Source organism: Camarhynchus parvulus, chromosome 6, assembly GCF_901933205.1.
Source record: "Camarhynchus parvulus chromosome 6, STF_HiC, whole genome shotgun sequence".
Classification (NCBI taxonomy): Eukaryota; Metazoa; Chordata; class Aves; order Passeriformes; family Thraupidae; genus Camarhynchus; species Camarhynchus parvulus.
Window position 1 is genome coordinate 3,658,356 of NC_044576.1, and position 26,709 is coordinate 3,685,064.

The window sequence follows — 26,709 nt, forward strand, 5'->3', positions numbered from 1 at the left end:
GAGAGGATTTCCCTCTTTGCCTGTGACTGCACAGTTTGGGGGGCTTTTCCCTGCTTTAAACAAAACATTTCCATTTCCAGCTCTCTTACAGACTAATACATCTCCACAGAAAACGCAGAAACAGCCCTCAATCAAAGATGATGACATCCCAGCCACAGCACCCTTTTTGTGTCTGCAAAAACCTTGTCAGGAAATTGTTGCTGCTTTTTATACCAGGGTTCCTGGAAATGAGAGTAAATCTTTAGTTCCCTCAAAATATGAGCATAAAAACCTAATTAAGGTTACGTTTTTCCCTAAAATTAAGGCATTTTCTATTAACCACCAAGAAATCTGATGATGTAAAATAATCAAGAGACACCAACACAGGTAACAGCAACCTCCCAAATGTATTTTGAAGAAAAACAAAACCATGATTCCAAAGATCATTTCATTATTGCTGCTCAGAAAACAGATCAAGAAAGTGTGCAGTTTTATTTCATAGCACTAAAAATCCACATTTGAAGTTCCCCAAATTCATCCAGTTAGTACCAGATCATTACAAATCTGCATCTGACAGCTCCACGCTAACCAGAACAACAGCAGCAGCTCTTACTGGACAGCAAAAATTCACTTGCCAGAAAGATTAACCATTTCACAAATTAAAATGTACTTCACACATATTGAAGGCCAGCATACCAGAACACTGTTGGTATTTCCCATCAGTGAAAGCTTCCAGTTGCAGAGAGTCCTTGACAGATGTCTGACATGAGGCCTCCAGAGCCACAGGAAGGAGGAGAAAGCATTGTTTGTCTTGCAGGATGTGGGAATGTGCACTGCCAGGAGATGTGGCAGCCTGATCAAACACTGCATACTGAGCTAGTGCACAACTTTGGAGAAGTATTTTGATCCATTTTAGTTTGTTTTTTTTTTTTTAAGGTATCTAAACAAATGTCTTTGTTTATCAGACAAAAGGATCAGCACCTCCCCAGTGCAGAACCAGAGTGCCTGGAGTATTTACATGTCCCAACACTTCTATAGTGCCACAATGGTGTAAAATTTCCACACTGAGCCTTTAATTCTGCCAGAAGAGTGAGTCAGAGCATCCTCTAAACACAGATCAGAGCCCCAACAGCACGTTTAACTCTCCAGTTAACTGCTGACAGCCCCTGAAGAGAGATCTCTTACAGGGGGTTTGAGGGACCAGGATCCAAGGCGAAATAGGGAACAGCTTCTGAGGCATCACCCACAGAATTTAAACACACAATCAACCTGCTAATGCACAAAGGGTACCCACAACAGGAGTTTTTTGGTTCCTGCACCTCACCTGGCACACAATGAGAAAAGCAGTCAAGTGCATGGTATTCCTCCCTCCAAAAGGAAGAAGGATGTATCTTTTAACAAATGGGATGTCTTAAAATCAGTCTTGCTGAACTGACAACAGAATCTTCCATTCATCTCACAGTCAGGCTTTCATCCCTTCTGTTCATGAATCATCACTGACTCACAGAAAAAAAATATTTGTTCAAAGGTGGATTTTCTCATTCTTATATCTGCTCTTTTCAAACTTAACTGCCTTTAAACAAAGGCTCATTTCTTTATAGCCTGACTCAAATGTTGCAATAAAGTTCTTAACTGGGCTCTGTCACAACCATTTCCATCAGTTGACTTCGTCTCCAGGTAGGATCATGTGAAAAAAAAGACATGCAAAGGTGATTGAGCAGTAGTCATATGCAGGGGCTGACAATTATCCTGACCTATATTCCTCTGGTTGTTGCAGCACTGAACTCCTCCCTAACCATTTCTCCAACTTCAGAAAGAGCTGTGGATTTTACACAGGCAAGTGCTGAAATATTTGAGTCAGTATCTTCAGTGATCTCTGCGGTAAGTGGTGCACAAATCAAACAGGGCCCTACAAGCACAGGTAGGGAAATGCCCTTAACTCAGAGAGCAGCAGCAAAAAACAGGTGTTCAATTCTCCTTAACTTACAGGATGTAAACTTGAAGTGTTTTTATACAAGGTATATTAAGAAAAAAAGTGACCAAAGGCTGAGTCCTCAAGAAAAAAAATTTAAAAACCCACACATACTAAGTGCAACTTCTCAACTTGAAGTTTGGCTTTTTTCTGGTTTTGTTTCTGCAGCAGTTAAGTTCCCAGTTCTGGGGGTGAGCCTACAAAAAGCACTTATCAGGTGCACTACAGACATTTATACCCTCAACTGCTGCAGGCCATGCTGTGGTAATCACTTCACCTCCTGCCCAGGAAACACAGCAAAACAAACCCCACTTTACAGAGTCAGCTCTGAATGCTCATTAGATGGTGAGAATGCACACTTCAAGAGCTACCAGCACCATAAATCCATCCTTCATTTGCTTTGGGCCAACCTGGTCAAACAGCCATTCCCTTGCAGGTGATGAAGGAATCTTTTTCTGACTTAATTCAGACATTTCTCATCAGCTATCTTCAGCTTTCCTTTTACTGTCACACTGCAGAGCTCTAAAATACATCCCAGCTTTCAGGCATAAGGGAACTACTTAAAGTGCACTTCCTTTAAAATATCACCAGTCCTTCTATGCCATTCACCTCTTTCAAACCAGCTGCATTTCAAAAGCAAGGTGGCACAATGTGTAAGGCCTGCATAAGTGGCAGCTCGTTTGGTGCCTTAAACTCAGCAGAAGTCAAGACTCAGCCCAATCTTTATACAGCTCAAAAAACTGGATTTAGAGTTAGCAACAATTCCATTTCAAGCAGGAGGCTGGAGACATCAGAGGTGCTTTCCAGGCAGAGCTGGTAGGAAAACTGTCAGCACCTGGCCAGGACCAAGAGATTGAGAGCCATGGCACAGCCTACCCTGAATGCCCTGGCCCAAATAACACCAGAAATGGATGGTGTTAGTGAAAGGACACTCCAGAGTATTTACACAACAACTGCTGCATTTCCCAGAGCACCTAAAAGGAAGAGTGGCTACTTTCCACTCCCTCACTTTTATTTCTTTTTTTTTCCTACTTCTTTTTAAAGATAATTTACTTACCCTGGAGACTAACTTGCTATGCAGGATGGGTTGATGACGACCTTAAGACTTTTAATTCCTTGCCCCTTTTCAAGCAGGTGATGCATGCAGGAACTCCTCCTGCTTTAAAATGCCCAAAATAGAAATGGTGCTGTCCAGGCAGAAGTTGTTCAGCTGTGGAGAAGAACTATGTACCCTCTCCATTCTAGAAGCTTGGGAAAAGGATTAAAAAAAAGTTTGAAACATTTCATGCGTGGCACAGGAAAACAGCAGCTAGAAACACAGGCAGCAGAAAGCAACACTGAATCAGTCCAACCACCTTCCAATTCAATAAAATAGAAGCTGCCCCAGCTCTTAAATCCATCTATGGCCCATTCATAACAGCAGTGACCAATGAAATCAGCTTATTTGCACATGTAAACACACAGGTATTTGTGTCTTGCATCACACATTTGTTACAACTTCCCTGTGACAGCAGTTGTTTATGCAGTTGTGCTTATGCAACAAAGAACCAGTGCACTGAGCTGAGACAACCCCCCAGATCTGCAAGGTTAGAAAGTCAGCACAGCAGCAGCAAATCATCCAAAGTGCTTGTTCCCAACAGCTGTGGAACTGAACCCAGAGCAATGTGAAGAACACTTCATTCCCTCACAGCTCATCAACAGCAGTGGCGTTGACCTGGGGCAGTTCACACTCCTCTTTGAAGTGGCAGTTCTCCAGGATGTCCTTGTAGTAATCCTTGAGGTCCGTGTAGGTGGAGATGGTCTCATTGGAGTGAAGGAAGGGCAGCAGCTTCTCGTTGAGCAGCAGCTGCACCTGGTACTCCTCCTGGGAGGCGTTGACGTGGTCGCAGTGGTAGAGCACAAACACCAGGTTGGCCGCGTAGGGCACGATGCGGCCGCTGCGGAATTTGCGCTGCGCCTGCCGTGCAAAGTTGGTGGCCAGGAGAGGCTCCTTGTCTTTGAAGTAACCCATCAGGGCGAGCAGGGGCTGCAGGGTCTCTGCGTGCCCAACTTGGACAATCAAAGGTGAAGAAATGGGTTTGGAGCTACAAAAGAAAAGAACCAGAAGGGATGAGTAGGAGGTTGTGCTTTAAAACAAAACTCCAACATGTGGCACAGCTGCCAGCGACCATGGCTGAGGGACACCTTGAACCTGTGAGAAAAACCTCTTTGGGAATTTCAGGCTGGTACAGACATTTTAAATGCAGCTTCCTAAACTTTGTCCAAGTATGGATCCATGTGAGGTTCAGCAAGTGCCAGGTCCTGCCCTGGGGTCAGCCCAAGCCCTGCAGCTCCAGGCTGGGCAGAGGGGCTGGAAAGGGCCCCTGGGGAAAGGCCCTGGGGGCTGTGCCAGGGCTGGCCCTGCTGAGGGACCCCAGGGCTGTGTCCAGTTCTGGGACCTCCTGGCCAGAGAGCCCTGGAGGGGCTGGAGCTCACACAGTCAAACCCTTCATTACATGTGAGTCTCCTCCTAATCATCATCAGCATTTACCAAATTCAGTCTGAAGGCAGAGATCCAGTGATGCAGGGCAACAGTTGTCCCTCCCCAGTGTAGCAGTCCAAATGACCAGCAGGAACACTGCTATTACCAATTCCTGAGGGCACCAAGCAGTCCAGGAGGAGATGATGCTCCCTCAGGAAGAGGTCAGCAAATCAAGGCACTGACTCGTACCATGACCGAGGACAGCTTACGTAACAAAAGGTTACACAGTGCTCAGCCAAAGGGGAGATAAGCGCTGGCTTGCTGTGCCAGGAAACACCAGCCAAGAGGAAAATCTGACCCTTGCTCCAGAGAAGGATGATGGCTTTTGGGGACCATTTCCAACTGGCCCATGTAAATCCAGCACAGGTAAATACAGGTTTAGCTTTCAGGAGTCATGTCTTGACTGGTCTGAAAAGGAGGAGTTTCCTCGGCCCCCACCAAAAGCAATGGAGAAATGGTTAAGTGGGAGACTTGCCTGGGGACTGGAACTTTGATCAGCTCAGCAGGAATTCAGTGCTGGGCCAGGATGGTGCACTGGTGTTTGTACAGTCTGACACACACCTTGTGCCATGCTCCTGGTGAGCCTGAGCCCTTCTGACTCCCCTCCTCAGACTCTCCCCTTAGACAAAACATCCCTTAAAAAATATATCCAAACCCTGCCTCTGTTTTCTGCTCAAAAGAAGCAGACTTCAAACCACATCAAGGTTCTCTGTGCAGGACAGTGTATTTTTCCCCACCTATGCCTCTGTTGCACCAAGATCTTTACATTCACCACACTCTTCCAGCTCCTCCAAAATCAATGTTCCAGCTCGTGTTCTCCCCTTGCTATTTATGATTCTTTCACTCACTTTAAAATTACAAAGCTTTTGGATCCTTGAATGCCTTTCTCTTCCCTTCCCTCTCTTGTGCACTTGACCAGTTCACATGTATCCTTCCCATCCACACAGACCTGCAGGGAAGTATTTTTAGTTTTTAGGACACATTCACATCCCTCCTGTCACAGCAGCAAGACACAGATGTCTGTGGAAGGAAATAGAAGGCCATCCCTTTGATCTCCTGCAATTTCCAGCTCAGAAGTCTCCAGGGCCAGAGGTGGCTTCTAGGTAATGAAGCTCTGCTTTGCCAAATCTCTCCTTCAATCCACATGCATTTTTAGCATGCACAATGTCCTGTGGCAAGGAGTTGCACAGCTTCACACACTGCTCTTAAATTTTTCTGTAGATTCCATGTCCCATTTAATCCATTCTACTCACAGCTTTGTAATAGTGTTCTTTCCAAGCTGAGAAATCCTACCTCAGTCCTTCCACAATTTCCCATATCCCTTTAGATCAGAATATCAGAATGCACAATACTCAAGAACCATAAGTTACAGAGAAAACAATGCTACACCCATGAGCTCTCTGCTTAATTCCTGATATCCAACATGGAATCATGGAATGATTTGGACTGGAAGGGACCCTAAAGATCATCTTATTCCAACTCCCTGTCTCTGTCAGGGACACCCTCCACAGGCCAGGCTGCTCCAAACCCCACATGCCTGAAGTTTGAGATATCTCAGACAGCTACAACAACCTCATAAGAGCCCCTGAGCAATAGGCTCTCCCAGATTCTACCCAACAGCTGATAAGAAAATCTTTTTTTTCCCATGTGGATTACTTGACAGCTCTGCAGTTTTCCAGCCCAGTCAGTCTCTCCAGGTCCTTTCACAATCTTCCTTGTAGAAACACTTCATCTTATTTATCTTAAATAAAACTGCCACACTTGCAATGCCATTGAACGTGTCAGCTCTTCTCAACATTCCAAGCAGGTCAGATCTTTCCAGCTCTATCTCTACTAGGAAAAATCAATCAGCTGTCCCTACCCTCATTTCTTGTAATTTTATCAGTTTTTTCCCTCTGTAAGGACCCTTCCCTGTAACCTCAGCTGCCCGATTTCTTTAGATAAGGAAACCTGCTCAGAAGGATGTTTGGAAATCATGACTGTAGCTACCAGATCACCCTATTTTATATGTGCTGATGCCTCCCAAGAGGAATGTTTTCCTTTTAAAGAGCCACCCTAACACCTCTCAGGTGTATCAGATTCATCAAGGTGCTCAGCACTACAGCTCTGGAGCATTATTTCTACAAGATGGGCCTGGAATTCTGATTATCTCCTGCAGCTGCTTTTTGAAATTTCCCTTATTATTTTTATTTTCACGTCTTCCCATCTGCATGGTCTTTGTTTTGTTAACTGAGAGGGAAGCTGGGAATGCAAATATACTGCTAGAATCTCCAAAACAACCTTGCATAGGCATTACTGACCCCACAGGGAATGGATTTCACATCTCACAATTCAAAAAAGCTTCAGAAATGCTAAGACAAAAAAAAAATTAACATTCTGGCTATCAATGCTGGCTTTAAGCAAAGTTCAGCTTTACTTTCCAGGTGATGCTAATCAGAAATGGAAGTAAATCACAAAAAAACAGAGCAAAAAAAATCATAAAAACCAGCAAGGTATATGTTTGCAAAGCAGGAAACAAATTAGAGCACAGACAAGTTTTTAAGAATAAGGGAGGAAGAAGTGAGAAAAGAAGGATTAAACAAGATGCTGACTTTCAGTGTAGCTTGAGTTTTTCCTTCACTTGCTTTAGTCTCATAAAATCCTCATGCCAACAGGCCAAGCAGCCTTGGGAGGCAAAACAAACCTCTCCCACTCAGCACTATCCCACTGGATTAGTGTAATGAAGATTAAAACTGTTTCCTGATACAGCACAAGCCTGAGTTCTCCACAGCCTCCTGAACCCAGCATGCCTGGTCTTTCAGCAGCACTGGTGATTTCCCACACTGTTCCAGCACTCCCTGTTCAGGGACAGGGTCTGCACTCCAGCTCAGATGTGGTTTCCTATCACCCAGCAATGACAATCGAAACGGCCATCAAGGTTACACTGCAATATTTTTAATTGTGGGGACAATGATGACAGATTATGTCTTCAGAGAATACCCACAGGCAAAGGTTACCACCATCCCTGCATTCCTGATAAAGGCAGAACAATCAACAAAACAGTGATAAACAGTAGCACAGGTTAATAAAATATTAATGGCAGGCCAGATGTTTCCAGGGTGAATTTGCCTCACAATCTATTGATGACTCAGTGTCTTGCTGGAAGCATCGAAGTTCTCAACACTGCACTCTGGCAATGACTAATGGCATTTCAATCCACCTTTCTCCTCCTTTTTATTTACTAGTACCTGGCTTGGGAAAGCCCACTGAGGGAATCCCATTCCCACCTTTGAAGGGACTGTGCATAAAACTCTGCCATCAAATATTAGGAGCTTGTCTGAAAGTGATTGGTTTCAAACTCATTTCATGGGCACTTCCAAGTGAGCAGAAGAGGCTCTCAGGAGGCAGAGCACAAGAGGGTTTCACTGGAGACATGTGCCAGCTCCTCAACTGCCCACATCTGGAGTTTTATGTTGGTTTTCGGTTTTTTTTTTTTTTTTTTACCTTTTAAGTAAATCTAACCACAGATAAAAATGAAGAAAGTACTGAACAATTCAGCAGCACAACCCCAAAAGCTACATGTCACCATAGGGAAAAAAAAAACATCATGGAAAAGCACAGATATGGGATTTATCATCCAGGTAAATTCTAGCTCTCCTAGATCTCAGTAGATTTGGGTTTAGCTCTGAATCTTCTGCATCAGCTCACTCATCTTCCAGAGCAGATCATTCCTACTCTTCCCAGGACTACTGATAGTTCATTTTCCATATGTAAAAAGTGAATTTTCTTTTAACCAAAGTTTATTTCCTAAGCACTGACTGGATTTTCAGTTAAAAATAACTCAAACCCCAGGAAATAGTGGGGATAAGATGAAACATTTCCTGCAGCAAAGCTCAACCGGCCAACCTTCAAACCTCATGTAAAAATCCCTCCAACAACTGCACAGAAGGTAAGATTTACCACCTGTTTAACAAGCAAGCTTAGACTACATGTTGTCCCTTTTCTCCCTAATAAAAAGGCAGGTCAAAGGACTTCAAAACCTGCTTTCAACTATGGGATAAATTCTTCATCTTTCTCACTTCCCCCTGTGATTTATTTCATGGAAAAAAAAAAAGCTGGACAAACCCTAAAGAAAGCAGGAAGCAGCAGAGATCTGGGAAGGCAGTGGTGGCACTCTGAGGGCAGCAGAAATATTTAACAGTGTTAAAGCTCAGAATAAAGGAAGAAGAATAAAAAAAGTGTAAAATATATAGCTGTCAAATAGTATTAAGTCCTCATAGGTCAAAATTTCCACTATAAATAGAAGATAGCCAATCATTCCCAGAATCAGCACTAACACAAGAAAATGCCATCACTAATAATGACAGCCGAAAATTTTCTTCTGTTGCAACAAGGAACAAGCTCACTCATGACAAAAGCAAACTTGAAAAGCTGACAGGACTGCACAGAACTCATTAAAAACCCTGATTAAAAGGCTCTTATCTAGTCCTGCAACACTTTATCAGCTGGAGGTAATTAGGCTAGGCCTCCTTGTGTTTCACTGGAAGCTGCTGCACTTTCAAAGACTCCTTCCTGGCTGACACCACCTCTCCCATTGTTTCAAACCTCAGAGGTGAAATGCATTCCTGCAGCAGCACCACAATAATGCTCAATGTTGATCCATCATGAGCCAAAAGCAAACCAAGAGGCTGCTGGCACTTGGCAAACCCTTTGTGCCCAAGAAGGACACTGGTCAGACCAGTTCATTTGTCTGTGGCTTACCTAGGGACTGTTTAGTTTGGGGTTTTCATGCTTACATAAAAGGGTATGACTCTATCAAAGTTGCTCACATACTTGCTCAGGATAGATCTGAAAAAAGTATCCATTAACTAATTAATGTGAGATTGAGGACATGCTAGAGAGTCTGAAAGGCCCAAGAAACTTTAAATCTCTAGTTCTGGCTAGACAGATGGACAGCCACACTCCCAGGGGAGAGACCCTGGGCTGCCCAACACTCTGGGAGAAAATTTGAGAGATTGCTGACTTCTCTCAGAGAATGAGACACACATCAGAAATGCAGGCACAGGGACGCTGCTCAATGTGCCACAAGGATCTGTGGTGAATTTCACACCTCTGGCCTCCCCAGAAGCTCCCTTCAGTCATGTCAGAAGTCCCACATTTGAAAGATGGAGCAATCAAAGCCAACCCCACACTATGACACAGAGCTGCTGACTGAGACATGGACTGTTTATTAATGAAAGCCATCCCAGCAGCAGTGAAGGGGTTTTCATAAAAAACCTGACTGAACATTTGGAACCTGAACAAAAGGGGATTTTCAATCTAATTATTTCATTGCTGCTGCACATGTAGAAGCTTTATGCTCACTTCCCTTTGCAGAGTTTTGAACTGTGAAGTGGTTTTAGATCATCCATTAGACTCCTTTGTACTGAGTCATAGGTTTGAAGGAACAATTAGGACACAGCAGTAAATGACTCCTGAGAGGTTACCAATTATGTTGGGAAGTGACCTGCAAAGAGGAAGGCAAATTACATGCAACAATAAAAGCTACCAATAAATTGCCAAATTGGTCTGTTTACCGTAAATCACAAAGATCACCTTTGATTGATCTTGAATCATATTCAAATTAGTCTTTTTTTTTAATACTTTGGACCCATTTACTGTCTCAGAGGAAACCATCACCAAATATTTTGCAATGCATATGTACAGCTAGGCTGGTATTATCAATACACACTGCAAATACTGAGATGGCTGCACAAAGCATCCTCCCAATTTCCAGAGCCTTATGGTAAACCATTTGGACACTACAAGTAATATTTCATGGTCTTTCACCAGCAGAAAATAGTAATGTTAAATATTTTAAGCTAGAAGGAAAAAATGGAAACTCTAAAAGAGCTTTAGTGAATAGCTGATGTGCTTTAAAGTGTGCCACAACTGATTTGCAAATCCAACTCTGCCCAAGTGTGCAGCTGCAGAGATTTTTAAGATCAGATGAGCAGCTTCACATTGCATTAAGCACCAAAATACCTGAATTTCTCATCAACATACATAGACTTCCTGTGGGCAAAATACTGTTCATTAAACTGCTGGGAAAACCAGCAGTGAAAAGTAATTCTGCACCAGCTTCTCTGGTTGTTTTCTATCCCTAGCAGACAGACTTGGGAAAAAACACAATTCTTTTTTAATTGTGAAGACATAAGACAACTGCCCAAGTATGTCATTTCAGTAGAGCAAATCACATGGGTTTGATATGGAACAAGAGAAACTTTTAACCAAAGTCTATTTCTTAAGCAGAAATTGTTTCATTTTATATACATCTCATTATGTTTCTGCAACTAAGAAAATTTGTATGGAAGAAAGAGAGTCCTGGCCCCCAACCTTTCCTTTTCACAGCTTTTAACAGTAAGACCTGTACAGAAGAGACTATTCCCAGTTTAAACCCCAGAGTTATACTGGAATTCACGATGGAAGAGCCTAAAAACATCTGAAACTTTTGCACTGCAAACTGAAAGTAGGACTGATCAGCAATTGATATTTATTACCACCTTCATCATGTTCTTAAGAGCAGACTAACCAGAAGGAAGGGTTTTCTACCACGGAAATAAAATCAAACTTTGATAAGGCAATTAAGTTTGGTGATAAGATTGCAAGGGCAACAATCACCTCATGGAAGAAACAGGTTCTCTTTTTAATTTCACTGGGAATGAAAACAGAACAAAGCTATTGAACATAAAGGTATGAAGTGTGCTACAAAAATGCAGCTTTGCCAACACTGCTCTCCACTGTCAAGTCTGGAGCAGCACACATAATCCAGATCCCTCAGCTTCTGCCCAGAACAGAAATACTTCCCTTTTCACTTCTGGATAGGCCAATCTAAGCTTTCCAAAAAGAAAAGAGATTTTGGAGCAAAGATAATGCCCTGGAAGAAAATTTCTTTTTCTTAAATGTTTTAGAGTAATTTCTTGTTCTTAAATTTTTAGAGCAAGCAGCCAGTTATAAATCCATGTTAAACACTGTTAAATTGAAATAACATTCCACTGAAAGACATTTAATCATCACAAAAGTTCATTTTCTGAAAAAGCTGCCAAAAATGTTTAACCTGCTTGCCTTGAAATTGACCATCACCATAAAAAGAAAGACTTTTATCTATCTTTTTATTTGTATGTTTTCTCATTTTCATTGCGCTCTCACACTGCCACAGGGTGTCTCCCTCCATAGACGAAAGAGAGATAAACCTCTCTCTGTAGATGAAGTAGGATTAGCTGCACCTCTGCTCCCAAGATTCCAAGAGAGACAAGCTGGCTCTGGTAGATTCCCACATGCTCTCCAGGGTTACCCAACCCTGTTTATTCCCAGGTCTCCAGCGCTTTACGACTGCCACCTTCTGTTGTGGAAGGGAGTAACACATTCCTGCAGCACTCGGCTTCCCGTTCCTGCTTAGGATGAGGCTCATCCTGAACACTGCTCACCCAGCTTGGGATTTTACAAGATTTAGGGTCCTGATTCTTTACATTCACTGCCTGCTTCCCTCTGTGATAGCAAAACATGAGAGCCCCTGGTGTTGCAAATGAACTTCCATAGCCAATGCTGAAAGAAAGTTACCACTGTGCTTGGGAGCTCTGCCTCAGACACCTCCCAATAAATCAGAAATGTCCATCTGTACCTCTTTCTTCCAACTACAGCTCTTGGGTTTTTCAAAACTGTTGTTATTAAACTAACAGGGATGTTTGACAGACACACAGCTGCAACTAGTGTGTGTAATGTAAGGACTGAAAGGCTCTCACTGCTCAAAGAGGAAATGACATTAAAAGGGAACAAAATTGATCACTCTCCTTCCATTACACAATCTCATGGCCCTGTCCTTGATATCCTGTACTTCTATAAAATTTCCATCTGCTAAGGTATTAATCTGCTAAGGTATTAACTCGTGACTGATTATTAACCATGAATTTCTAATTTTTCAGTTTACACAAGAACATGAACACAAGCTGTAAATTAACATATAAGCAACAAAATTGTTTTAACAAGGACATTTTTAACAAGAAAGCTATATTATTTTAATTCATTGTCTCCTCTCAAACTGCAGGAAGAAAACATCACTATCATGCAGCAGTCCCCTGAAGGCCTGTGTGGATCAGCAAGTTAAAAGATGGAAATACTTGAGCTGAGCACAAAAGCATCAATGAAAGCAAAAAAAAAATACACTCTACAAAGTAATACTGCTCCAGTAAAAATTGTATTCTCACTGTTAAAATTCTCCTAGCTCCAGCTTTCCTATTGTTGCTATGTTCAGAAGTAAAGTACTGAACTTCCTTTCAATGAAATCCAGCTCAGATTGAGCACAGAAAGCTCACACCCAAAGCACTGCAAGCTCTTGATTTACCTTTTGCTCTCCTCCACTGCTTCGTCCAAGTGCTGGAAGATATCTTGGAATAAAATGCAGCTGGAGCGACTGTTGATGTCATAGCCATAGCCTCTCTTCCAGTACTGCTTCAGGTCATTCAGGTATTCCAGCACCTAAAATTGGAGTTCATAAGTTTTTATTGCTGCACCAAGGGAAAGCAAGAAGCTCACAGCCTGGAGCAATGACACAAAAACAACCACAAACATCAGGGCTCCACTTCAGCGTAAAACCATGTCACTGTGATATTTCCTGAAAAATCCTCTTTGCCCAGGATTTTCTCCTGGGAAGCTGAGAAGCCTCAGAGAGGAATGAAAACAATAATTATCTGATTGCTGCTCCTGTGTTTGCTGCTTTGGAATGTGGCTTGGACATTGTTTACCAACAGGTGAATGTTTGATTGGTACCACGTGAATTGTTTTTTTCTTAATGGCCAATCACCATCAGCTGTGTCAGACTCTCTGAGTCAGTCACAGGTTTTTATTATTCATTCCTGTGAAACCTTCTGATGTATCCTTTCTCTGTAGTTTAGTATAGTTATAGTATAGCATTCTTTTAATATAATCTAGTATCATAAATAATAAATTAGCCTTCTGAGAACTTGGAGTCAGATTCTCATCTCTCACCTCATCCTGGGGACCCTCACAAACACCACAATACCAGACAACAGATCAAAGAATGACCAAATTCAGCATCTGGTACAAATCACAATAAAAGCCCTGAGGTGCTGTACATCACGAGACAACCACTATCCACTGCTTTTTTAGCACTTCTGATTTTGCCTTTGGCTTGTCATTCTTCTCACAGAATCCACCCCACACCTTTAGCCCAGCTTGTTTTGTGTCTGTTTTCAAGTTCCAGAGACATGCACACATCTCAAGTAGACAGAACTGTGCCTTGGAATTATTCAAGAGCACGCAGTGCTCTCCTCATTCTCTGTTCCTTTCCTGACAATTCCTGGCATCAAAGTCATTTCCCACCTCCCTTCTGAGTTATTTATAACCAGACTGAACAGGGCAGGTCTCAGCAGAAGCCCATGGTGACCCTGATCCTCTTAGGACATCTCTTACCCCTGACTGCCCATCCTTCAGCCAAACACCTACCTATGCAAAGGTCTCCTCTTTTCCCAGGGGTGTAAATTTCTTTAAGAGCCTTGGGGGAGCCTTACTGAACATCAAAAGTTACATCAAACAATGTTGAAAGAAGAGGAACAAACATTTGTCTCATTTATCTGGGTTCTGTCCTGGTTTAGAGAGTTGATAGACCCCAAAACCAGAGAGTCTTAGAGGCCCTGGAAGACCTCATTTGATGTACCCTGGAGTGAATTCTATCACATGATTCTATCATGTGAAAACCATACGTTATAGAATGGTTTGGGATGGAAGGCCATTTGAGATCTCCTCATTCCAAACCCCCTGCCACAGGCAGGGACACTTTCCACTACAAGCTCCAAGCCTCACATACCTTGGCATCTTCTTCACTGAAAAGTGAACACCACGGGGAGGTCACATTCTTTATGGCCAGCTCATATGAACAGGTGAGAAAAGCCACTTGAACAAGATCTGCAATAAATCCAACAAAGAAGCAAGAGACAAATCAATCACTGCTACACAAGTAGCAGCTTCCTCGCCTCAGTTTACCTCTAAAACAAATTAATTACTGTTTGGCAATACAAACAATGAAATCCAATAAATATTTCACAGGACAAAGACCAAGCACCAAAAATACACAGTTTAACAGAATTATTGTGCAAAACCCAAATTTTGGACTGCAAGTTCTTGGCATTACATCATTACAGGAGGAAAACAAGAGCGTTCCACATTAAATGCTGTCCATCAGCTGATGTGAAACAGGTGTCAGCTGCTGGTGCAGCCACACAGGTCAGAGGAGTCAAAGGGAAGATGTGAGCTCATGGACAACACCCCCTCCACATCAGCAGTTGTACAAGCAGCACCAGGTTGAACTTTGTCTCCAGCATGTATGTCCCTGATGCTGCAATCTCAACAGTAACACTTATTTTGGGGTGCTTTTCCCCCCAAAACCATACAGGGAAATCCAGCACTTCTGTTCTGAACAGGAATTAACACACAGGGCTGCTTTTCCTCAGGTCATTTATGTGCTGGAGTTGTAATGGGTTTCTCAAAAGCAAAATTAAAACATTCGAATCCCTCCAAAACCAGGTAAAGCTGATTTCATCTACAGGAAAGATGTTTTCAAGCATCTTTTTCTTCTGACCACTATCCAACAATCATTAATTACTGCAACACCAACACAGACTTACAGTCTGATGCACTTAATTAGAGACTGCATCTCCAAGTCACAGCCACTCTAAATTACCTACTCTGCATAACTACACATCTTGGAAGCTGCTCTTGGCCAGCCTTGGAGCTGAAGCCATCTGTGACAGGAACACCTTACCTGCATTTAGCTCCTCCACTGGCAAACACAAGGCACTGGCCACCTTCTCCAGGACCTTCTTCATCTCAGGCCCCTCTTTGAAAGCATTCACCTGGCCCATGGCTGTGTCATTCTCCTCCACCAGCACTACAAACTTGGCGCAGTGATCAAAGAACCGCATCAGGGAGTCGTTAACTTCAACCTCCACCTCTGAAAGCAAACGTGGGCGTCAGGGGGAACACCACCATCCCCAAAGGCGCCAGCACATGACACCCTCCAAGGGACAGGCCACCACCACAGCTGTGTCCCCATGGAGGGGATGCACGGTCCCTCTCAACCACAGGGAGAGCAGGGTGCATCCCCAAAACCCCTGAGAGCTCCCTCAGAGAGGGATTCTTCCACCCACCCAGGAAGGCATCAGGAGTTCCCCAGACCCTCAGGGTTGGATGATGGCTCCCCCGGCGCACAGGGAAAGCACAGGGCTCCCTCAGGAGAGGAATGGAGCTCTCACAAAGAGGCTGTGAGGCATCCCCATCCCCTGTGGTGGAGCCGGGAATCCCAGGGGCTGCCCCAGTCCCTCAGGGAGGACACGGGAGCCATTCCCTCAGGGCATGGGTCTCTCTCACCCCTGAGGGCGCAGGTGCCCAGAGAGCACGTGGCGCGCCCTCAGGAAGGCACGGGAATTCCTCCATCCCCTTGGGACAGCTGGGAATCCCTCAGCCCTCCAGGAAAAGCCAAGGGCTCCCTCAGGGAAGGGGGTGGGTGTCGCTCACTCACCGTCGCCGCCGAAGTCGAGGGTGGGCCCGAGCCCGAGGCGGAAGGCGGCCCCGCTCTGTAGGCAGCGGTGCTTGGAGCTGCTGGCCAGCGCCAGGCGGCGGCGGGCGGCGAACAGCGCGGGGAAGCGGGCGGCCATGCGCCGGGCCAGCAGCTCCATGTCGCGCCGGCCCTGCGGCGCCAGCCGCCCGTCCAGGCTCTCCTCGTACCACATGGGCCACTCGGCCAGGGCGGCGGCGGCGGGGCAGGCGGCGGCTCCCGCGTTCCGGCGGAGCAGCCGGGCGTGCAGCTCGCCCAGCCGGCGGATCTGCCCGGCCGTGGGGTAGCGGGTGCCGTGTCGGAGCACGGCGCGGAGCTGCAGCGGAGTGCAGGAGGCGGGCAGCGACCCGCCCGCCCCGGGACCCAGCGACAGCGGGTCGCTCACCAGGTGCGGATTCACCTCCTCGTAGCGGGACTTGGTGCCGAAGTAGCCGCTCAGCCCCGCGCTCGCCAGCGGCAGGACAAAGAGCAGCAGCAGACCGACTTCCCGGCGAGGCGCCATGGCTGCAAGTGCGCGGCTGCCGCAGGAAGAGGCGGAGCGGGGCCGACTCTTCACGGCTTCAGCTGCCCCAGCCCCAGCCCCGCTCCGCCCATCCCTCGCAACTTCGCCCGCCCCTTCACGGCTTCACTCGCGTCCCCCCGGCTCATTACGACTTCACCCACTCCATCCAGCTTTAGCCGACCACTCTCGGCTTCATGCGTCCCCTCACGGCTTCGTCCGCCCCAGCCCGGGGCACTCGTACCCAGGCGGGAGCCCTGAGGGGAGCCATGGGCCGTTTGACCTACGTTGGCATCTGCTTTGCCTCTGTGGAGCCTCGCTGGCTTCACGGAGCTCAGTAAAAACAAAAAAGTCCATACACAGTCAGACACGAGGGGAATGGTTTAATTCCTCTGTACAGGTAGAACAACTGGATGGACTGCACTAGGGAAACAGAGACGAGGTATGTCGTCTTTGTGTATAAAAATCAGAGCAAGCCCCGTGAAGCAGATGGGCTCAGGACATCCCAACCTTCTTCTTAGCGGTCAGTGTCCAGGATGTGCTAGTTCTGAAAAATTTAAAATTGCTTCTCTTTCTTCTCTGCAGTTGTGCAATGTATTATCAAGTCTAAGGTTTAGTATTACCAAAAATGCACCTTGTTCACTGGTAACAGAATGTGCTGCTGTCCCTTGGAGTCCTGTTTTAGAGAATCTATCTGTAGACATAAAGCAACAGCAGAAACTTGCTAACATATCCCCACCATGTTGTATTCATAAAATTAGTCAAATTAGCATTTAAATTTGCTAAATATTAAGACCACTTCAGTCAAAACCCTGGGCCTAGGCCGTGCTGGGAATGGGGCAAGTGCGAATGTGGAAGTAAATCTTTAAAGCTGTCTCTGTTTCTCAGAGCTCCGTGAAAACTTCAACTATGATGTGAATAGCTCCATCATTAGAGAAGCTGTGGAATAGATAGATTTTTAAAAAGTTACCACAATCTTCTCTTTATTGTTTCTCCGTGGGAGAAATTAATCCCAAACCAGGAACACTGCCAGGGACTGCAGCTCCCCTCAGAATTCACTTTATCCTCCAACATGAGTGACCAAAGACAAGAAGGATCATTCACAGGTGTTTTTGGCTCTTTTTTTTTTTTTGCTAAAAAGCAGCTGGATGGCACTCAAGGTAAGGTAGTGATGCTGTGAGGGGATTGGAAGTGGCTGCTGCAGGGGTCAGCAGCATGGGGCATGTGGAATTTCCAAAGAATCATAGAATCTCTTGAGTTGGAAGGGACACACATAGATCACCAAACCACAGAATCCCAGGGTCATTGAGGTGAGAAAAGTGTTCCCAGCCCATGGAGCCCCAGCTGTGCCCAGTGCCCACCTTGTCCCCAGCCCAGAGCACTGAGTGCCACCTCCAGCCCTTCCTGGGACACCTGCAGGGCTGGGCACTGCAAAGCTGCCTGGGCAGCCCCTGCCAAGGCCTGAGCAGCCTTTGCATGCAGAAATTCCTGCTGCTGGCCAAGCTGAGCCTCCCCGGGCCCAGCTTGAGGCCCTTTCCCCTTGTCCTGTCCCTGTTCCCTGGGACCAGACCCTGATGCCCCCTGGGCTGCACCATCCTATCAGGGAATTATGGCATGATACAGACACCCCTGAGTCTCCTCAGAGGAGTCCAACTCCTTTTAACTCTTTTAGTTCCCAGCAAGAGCAGGTAGGAATAAGCAGCTGTGTAAAAACAAGTGGAAGCACAAAGTCTGCAGCAGGGATGCTTCCAGCTGGGAGCTGTGTCCAGAGAGCCACCAGTGTTGGTTATAAACACAGGATGCCAGGGTGTGTGGGGCTGCAGGAGCTGAGTGGGCACCTGGTGTCCCCTCCCTGCTCCAGCAGGGCCATCCCAGAGCCCAGGGCACAGCACTGTGTGCACCCAGCTGTGCCCCAGCCCCAGGCAGGAGAGCCCCCAGGCTGTGTGGGCAATGTGCTCAGGGCTGGGCAGTGCCCAGGGAAGAAGTTGTGCCTCCTGTGCAGGGCAATTGCTGGGCTCAGGCCCTGCCCGTGGCTCTGGTGCCATTGCTGGGCCCCGGAGCAGAGCCTGGGCCCTGCTCTGCCCCTCCCTGCAGACACTCTGTCACATCCCACTGGCACTGCTGGCAGCATGGAATGATGGCATTGTAATGACCTATCCAGAAAAGCTTAGAGAGGCTTAGAAAAGCAAAGGATAAAAAGAGGCATCCTGTGGAAAAGCCTGAGCAGCGCACTGGTGACACATCAGGTTATAAAACAGTTTGGGCAAAAGCATAAGCAAAACATCCCCATGCTGATTATATCCATTTTCAGCTAAACCCTCACTGCTGAATAGATACCAGCTTGTAGCTAAGGAAACAGAGTCATCTGAGCTTTTGGCCCACAGCACATCCTGGAAAACCTGTGTTTTATTCAGAGTCAGACTTTACTCCCTGCCTGCATATTCAGGCTATTGTGCAGCTGAGAATTTTCAATGAATAAATAAATTTTCATGATCTATTTAGTCCACTAGTGAAATTCAGTTGGTAAGTGTGTACCTCACCTGTCCCCCACCTCCTCAACATCCAAAAGAAAGTGTTAATGCAAGAGTGTGCTAAGGCTCAAACAGGGTAGGGAAAGCCTGTAGTGGTGAAAGAGAAAGGAAAAGAAAATATGGGAATAAATAAGTGGTTTAAAGCTTGTGGGCAAAGTCATGGGCTCTCTGTTAGAGCAGGGCAGTGTGACTCAGCTGTCTCCCAGTGACTCTGTGCAGGGCTATTTGGCCCCTTTCTTGTGGCTCATTTAGTTTATATTAGACATATCTCCCACAAATCACTTCTAGCATATCATCTTTTATAACAAAACCAGCATGAGACTACAGTCTGTGTTGCTTTGAAACCTATTGAGGGTGTTTTATAAATACTGAGAAAAATACCCATTCCATCTTCTGCATAATTATTCACTGCAAGGAATCTGTAGTTGGTTTTAGTAGAAAAATGAATTTTGCATATTACATATAATATTTTGCATATTATAGTGTGCCTGTGAGCTGCTGTGAGGGAGCAAAAGAGAGCTCAAAGAGTTTTCTGTCAGAGACTGTAAATGTGAAGTTAACAGGTAATTAAATAAAAACTGGTTTGTGATCCCAGTTTCTGTTCCACAAAGGGATTTCTGTGTTCTGAGTCGTCAAGGGCAGACAATTACCCCACATGAGATCCCTTCCTTGCTCCTCTCACATCACATTAAATCATCACAGCCTATTGTATCCCATGGAATTGTTCAGATATGTATTTTGAATGGTTTCACAGGATCTTTTCTATTAAGACAGGGAAAATCTTATCAAGAAGATATCATTCTGTGAGGAGTTACAACACCTGTAGCTCATATCCCAAAACTCTGGATAAAGCATTTACACAACAGCCACATTGCCATTTTCACCCTCCACGAGTATTGTGATGTTCTTTTTTTGGTCTTTGTGTCTTCTTTACATCTAAGTTGGAGGCCAAAACCATTTACAAATGTTCCAAATGCAACATTATCAGATTGTTTTGTTTTCTCTTCTGTTTTCCTTTATTGTTTTTTTTTCTTTCCATCTTCAGTTCTGGTGATGCTGAGGGTGGTGAGTTCATGACTTACATTTCCACAGCAGAATTTTTTTTTGTTCTCTTGCAGTGCAATCAAATAGCCCTGTCCTGAATAATTTCCTTGTTTCTGCTTCATCTATGGATTTTCTGTAGAGGCACATCCATTTCCCAACCAAGTTCTATTCAAAATGCAACTGAGAAAGGTAATGTACCAACCTCTTCTGAAAACACCTTTTTTTTTCTTATAAACCCTTCTGCTCCTCACTGCTTTGCTGGCCTGTAATTGCCATTAATGGGAGTGTATTTCTTTAGCAGTGAAATGAGAGAAAACCCAAATTTTCCTGTCCCCAGCTGAGTGTATACCAGGTCCCTGCTGCTCCTTTTGGGGTGTGGGCTCTCCAGAGGCACTTTCTGCTCTTCTGGGCAGTCCTTTGCCTTGTGTGTGTGTGAGTAGGGACAGTTTATTCTCACAAGGAAAACAATGGGTTTTTCCATAGCTGATGCCACATTTTGGTCAGCAGTGAGAGAACTGGAAAAGGAATGACACACATAACTACTGCATTCTGCAGAAAGGGCTGAATTCAGGTCTCATCCATGCTGTCCTGATGGATAGAGAGTGCTCCACATGCTCTCCTCTCGGGCACAGCACCATTTAAATGTGTGTGACACAGCCTGTTCTCCCAGAAAACACAGAAACCTTTGGGGATCCTAAGTGGTTTGACCTCTTTGCAAGCAGAGGTTCTGGTCTTGCAGTGTGGCTTCACCCTGTGTGGGCAACATTGTCAGCATGGCCACCCCATAATTATGTGGTTGCCTTTCTGGAACATGGCAGGCCTTTCCAGTTCTGGAGCAGCATAACCCCATGTCAGGCTGTGGAAAGGCTTGGAGATTCAAAAACCCAGAGATAAATTCAGAAAGCCTCAAAACCCAGCCAAACTGGGTTTTGCAAGGGTAAAAGTAAATTTAAACAAGAGTTTCCTTTTCCACATAAGTAAGAGGAAGACAGAAACTACAAAAACTATGTGGATCTGTGCTCTACATATAGAAAGGTAAATTTCTTGGTTGTATTTTCACCAAAATACAGGCACAAAGAAAGCTCAAAGATTCAGGCATGCTAAAGGCAAGGGACTATTCAGGATAGTCAGTCATGTTAGAACTGGACAGGACAAGGGGAAAGGGCCTCAAGCTGGGCCAGGGGAGGCTCAGCTTGGCCAGCAGCAGGAATTTCTGCATGCAAAGGGTGCTCAGGCCTTGGCAGGGGCTGCCCAGGCAGCTTTGCAGTGCCCAGCCCTGCAGGTGTCCCAGGAAGGGCTGGAGGTGGCACTCAGTGCTCTGGGCTGGGGACAAGGTGGGCACTGGGCACAGCTGGGACTCCATGGGCTGGCAGGGATTTTCCAGCCTCAGTCATTCTGGAATTCTATGAACCAGCAAGAACAATTAATTAATTAATTACTTAATCCAGTGCCATTCTTTTTAGTATGGTTCTGTCAGACAGGGTTTGAGCTTGGATGGCCCAAAGAAGACCACGGTAAGGAAGTTTGCTGACAGCACAAAGCTTGACAGTGCCCCAGTACAGAGAACAAGTCAGAGACAGGATGGAGTTTAACAGTGAGAAATTCTTGCAGCAAGCAGGGATTTCTGCTGCAAACTCCAAAGCTCAGAAGGACAAAGGAATAGAAGGGCTTGAACAGACCAGCAGATCTCCAGGCAGCTGGGAGCCCTGGGTGTGGCACGGCCACCTAACGGCAAAGAGGAGTTTGGGGCAGGTCAGAAGTGACATTATCAGGACACAGGGAGAGATTAGCATTCCCCACTGTGGGTGGCCACAGCCACCCACGGGCAGGGCTGCAGGGAGGTGCTGCTGATGGTGCACAGCTTCTGAGAGGGCACCCAGGTGGCTGCAAACCAGACATGAGTGAACATGGACGGGACATCAGGAGGACTCTCAGCTGGAAAGGGACGCTTTGGGAGCAGCCTTCCAGCAGTAAATTGTTGCCCCACATTTCTCTTCACAGAGAAAAGCAAGGCACAGTTCTTCCCAAGAATATTTCTGAGATTCGCATTCTCTGAACCTCAGAGAAAGGAAAAACAGTTCTTATCTCGTTTGCTGTGCCTGTGTTTGTGCCAAAGTAGAATGCACCATGGAGACTGTTTACCCAAGGTGATGGAGTTTTGTTTCCTTGGCCTATCAGGGCCAAGTGTGTATGTGTGTCAGGACTGTTGGCTGACAGTCACGAGATTCAGTGCAGTGTGTGCAGAGTGGGCAGGGTTGAGTGCTTGGCAGATTCAATTTTAGATGTATAGAATAATATAGTATAATAAAGTAATTAATTAGCTTTCTGATATCAATGGAGGCCTCCTCATCATTCCTCCTTCGTCGGGACCCTCACAGCATTGCTAGAGTAAATGACCCAGCTGACCTCAGGTGAATTCAGCAATCTCAGTGAGGTGCTCAATCTCAGTGAGGTGCTTGATTGAGAATCTCAATCAAGGAGGTGCTTGGTGACATGGGATGTTTCCATCCTGTTCCCTGTTCTCCTACTCTGCTTCCAGCCAGAGGTTCCAGCCTGCAGCGCTCTTTTTACAAGCCAGCTCTTACCCAAAACAAAAGGGATGTTATAGTAACAACAACAGTGTGATTTCCCCTGACCAGTGCCATCCATCCCTGCAGGAAAACAGGGGTGGAAAAGCTCTGAAAGAGATTCAGAAAAAATCAGTGTCAGGACTTGGCATGAAACGAGTCCAACTGTATCACGCTGCATTCAAAGCCACGTCTTATTAAATCATTCAGGACGAAGTACTGGAAACAGGGGCAGCTTGCCAAGTTATTCAGCAGATGTACAGTCACAGCTGGTCAGCAGCTTTCTAAAATTACCACAGTCATCTAAGACAGATTTTCTTCATGACCAAGGCAGGTTTTTAATAGATTCAGGAAACAAAATGTTGTCTGGTAACATTTCTCCTAATTCTAAGGCAGTAAATTATCTTTGTGATACTGCTTTTCAATTCCTTCTGTGTTTTCTGTTGCAGTTCAGAACTTTTGTTTTCTTTTTAAAAATGCTGATCACCCTCATTTACCCTTAGAAGAGTGAAGGCCATGCTAACTTCTGTCTAGTTGTAAAAGACTAGTTATAGGGAATGATTTCAAGAAGTTTGGAGGCAATTTAGGTACAGTTCAAAATTTTTTTCTGATCTGGATGAGTTAACTTTTGTCACTTTATTTTTTCTGCAGGATGTAACAACTCACTGCTGATCACCTTGCTTCTCTGCCTGCTCTTCACTACCCTGTTTTATGAAGTTTAGCTTTCATCTCTTCTAGACTTGAGAGAAGGTGAGGCATTAGGAAGCCAAGGAAATTACTGTACTTGCCAATACACTCTTACAAGAGGAGAAGCAAATACTGAGAGTGAACACCCAGTCCCTTCAGCATTAGAATGAAGACAGGTGCTTGTTGCTGGCTGCAGCCATGCCAAATGTACCTCATGGTTATGGAAGGAAGGGCAGTCCATACCAGTTGTCATACAATCATAGAATCATAGAATCCCAGGATCCCTGAGGCTGGAAAATCCCTGCCAGCCCATGGAAACCACCCTGTGCCCAGTGCCCACCTTGTCCCCAGCCCAGAGCACTGAGTGCCACCTCCAGCCCTTCCTGGGACACCTGCAGGGCTGGGCACTGCAAAGCTGCCTGGGCAGCCCCTGCCAAGGCCTGAGCAGCCTTTGCATGCAGAAATTCCTGCTGCTGGCCAAGCTGAGCCTCCCCTGGCCCAGCTTGAGGCCCTTTCCCTTTGTCCTGTCCCTGTTCCCTGTCAGCACAGCCCGACCCCCCCTGGCTGTCCCCTCCTGGCAGGGAGTTGTGCAGAGCCACAAGGTCCCCCTGAGCCTCCTTTGCTCCAGGCTGAGCCCCTTGCCAGCTCCCTCAGCCCCTCCTGGGGCTCCAGCTCCTTCCCCAGCTCTGTTCCCTGCCCTGGACACGCTCCAGCCCCTCCAGGGCTCTCTGGCCAGGAGGGCCAGAACTGGACACAGCCCCGGGGGTCCCTCAGTAGGGCCAGCCCAGGGGACAGGCCCTGCCCCATGGCTGGCACACCCAGGGCCCATTGGCCCTGTGCCCCTTGGGCACTCCTGGGCTCCTGCCCAGCCCTGGCACAGCCCCAGGGCCTTTCCCCAGGGGCCCTTTCCAGCCCCTCTGCCCAGCCTGGAGCTGCAGGGCCTGGGCTGAGCCAGGGCAGGACCCAGCACTTGGCCTTACTGAACCTCAGCCCATGGATCCAGCCTGTCCTGACCCCTCTGCAGATCCCTCCAGCACAGCCACACTCCAGGCAGCCTGGTGCTGTCTGTGAAGTTACTGAGGGCACCCTTGGTAACTCTCACACTCAAATCTGTTCCCTGCACTCACACTCTGGTTTTGACTGTTACATATTCTGCAGTTTTTATGCTGCCCAGGCAGTGTGGGTTGCAAACAAAACATATCATCCATTTATACTTTTGGTAAGGGTTTTGCCCCACCCAAAGCCAGGCTGAGGCTGGTGGCAAACAGAGCTTTGCAGAGGAAATGTGTTGTTGTGCTCCCAGCTCTGCCCAGGGCTCAGCTGATCCTGTGTTTCAGAGCACAGATTCCAATAACGGGAATGAAGCAGCAGTCAGTCATCAGGCTCTTTCTTTTAGCACTGTTAGCAGTTACACCACAAAAGGCAAATGAACAGAAAGAGGCATTCAACTGGGGCTAGCTGAGTCTTGGTCTTTTGTCTGGAAAATCCTTAACATCCCCATTGAGGACTGGAGTAACAAATTAAAAACTTTTGTGTGCTTGCCCCTCTGAATCAGCGCGTGTCAGTAACACTGTGAGCGTGGATAAAGGAAAAGGGATTTGTGGGCTGGCTTTACTATTCATTAAGGTAAAGTCATTTACTCTTATTTACACTTGGCTTGAAAAGGGCTGCCCAGTGCAACAGAGCTTGGGGCATGGATCTGGACACAGCAGGGGTGGAGGAATGGTGAGGCCATGTCCTGCTTTGGGAATGGCTTTGAGTCCTGTGCTGAAAGCAGAAAGCTATGAAAAACATCTTATTTTCTGTATGTGTGCATGGAGAATCCACTCAAACTCAAAATTAAACAATGAAATGGGATGTTTTACCCCTTTTCAGGATCCTTGGTGTTTGCAGGTCTTTGGTTACAGAGTGGTCAAAGCTAAACCTTTCGATGGCCCCGACCCCAGACTGCAGCCGGGGATGTGGGTGTGGGCTGGCACACCTTCCATGGAATCACACAATCACACAATCATTATGGTTGGAAAAGGCCTCCAAAGTCTCCAACCTTTGATGGCACATCACCATTCCCACTAAGCCAGCAGCCCCAGGAGAGATACCAGGAGGGTTTAGGAACCTCCATGAAACAGCCACGAATGAGGGACCAGTGCAAAACTGAATGGAAGAGATGGGAAATCTTCCTGTGAAGTAAAACTCAAATACCTTCCTTTGAAGGTAACTCAAATTCCTGTTTGACAGGAAAAATAGTGTTTTTCTGTTTTCAAGTTTTCTGTGTTGTTGTGGCTGAGGAAGCAAACCCCTGTGCACAGAAACAAGCTGCATGTGGGAGGTGCTGCCTGATAACATGGTCAAACCCCAGCAGTTTTTCCTCTTGCTTTCTGTGGGAGGTTACAGGGGCTGTGGTGGTTTTGTGAAAGGCATTGCTCCATTCAGGAGCCATGAACTCAAGCTTTAGAGTTTCACAAGCAGCAGGGCCTCTTTTTTAATCCCTGTTTTTATATCTTGGGAAACAGTGCTGTGTAGAATGGAGTTCTTATTTCTCTTGGCTTTCCTGACACCTACCCTGATTGAATGTCTGTTTCTTTCACTCCTGTCAGGATAAAATCTCTTGGTTTTGGCAGATTCCCCGTGCTGGAATTCACTTTTGCAGCTGATACGTTAATGGCGCATGGCTGCAAATCGATTTTGTAAAACATTTTACTTAAAATGCCAGGATAATAATTCACTCTGCTTGTCATTAGATCTCTTTTTGCTCAGGCACTCCCTCCACTTCTTGAGCTGTGGATGTGAAATAAGCCTCAGTGAAATTTGACAGGATGTGAGCTGCAGCATTAGTTGTATGAAGTGTTAGTACCCAAACCCATCATTTGGGAAGTTTCAGTGCCTCTCCTCCATAAGGTGCTGTTACACATGTTCACTACATGAACACAGGCACCTTTGTGGGAAATGTTCTTCAGCAGACCCACAATCCGTGGCTGTCGAATAAATTCACTTGTGAACTGATTATGTGTAAAAAAGGGAGTCTTATACTCATTTATCACAATGAAAGGAATTCCTTAAGCACTATGGAAAACAGCCACCTACAATTATCACTCAGTAATTTAAAATGCCAGTTGCTTGCCTTTCTGACACAGAAAATATATGTCTATGCGTGCAGTAAAGGTAGTTAATGATCACATGCTGCATTAACAGGATAGGAAAATTAATCCCATCCAATATAAAAGTATAAATATCATTAGCTGAACCAAGATGAATGTGACGTTCTTGGTGAGTGAGTCTATTTTTGGGAAATCACGGGGTTGGAATAAGATTAAAATAAAAAAAG

General features: G+C 45.8%; 1 protein-coding gene across 1 annotated transcript; it reads right to left on the reverse strand.

The window, feature by feature from the left end:
* Positions 1-367: 367 nt before the first annotated feature.
* Positions 368-16,578, reverse strand: MINPP1 (multiple inositol-polyphosphate phosphatase 1). The gene is made up of 5 exons (XM_030951623.1): positions 16,024-16,578; positions 15,268-15,456; positions 14,314-14,411; positions 12,832-12,965; positions 368-4,035 (listed from the first exon to the last, which is right to left on the reverse strand). Exons 1-5 carry the CDS (start codon positions 16,559-16,561, stop codon positions 3,636-3,638), a joined length of 1,359 nt encoding a protein of 452 aa, XP_030807483.1. The 5' UTR covers positions 16,562-16,578; the 3' UTR covers positions 368-3,635.
* Positions 16,579-26,709: the final 10,131 nt, after the last annotated feature.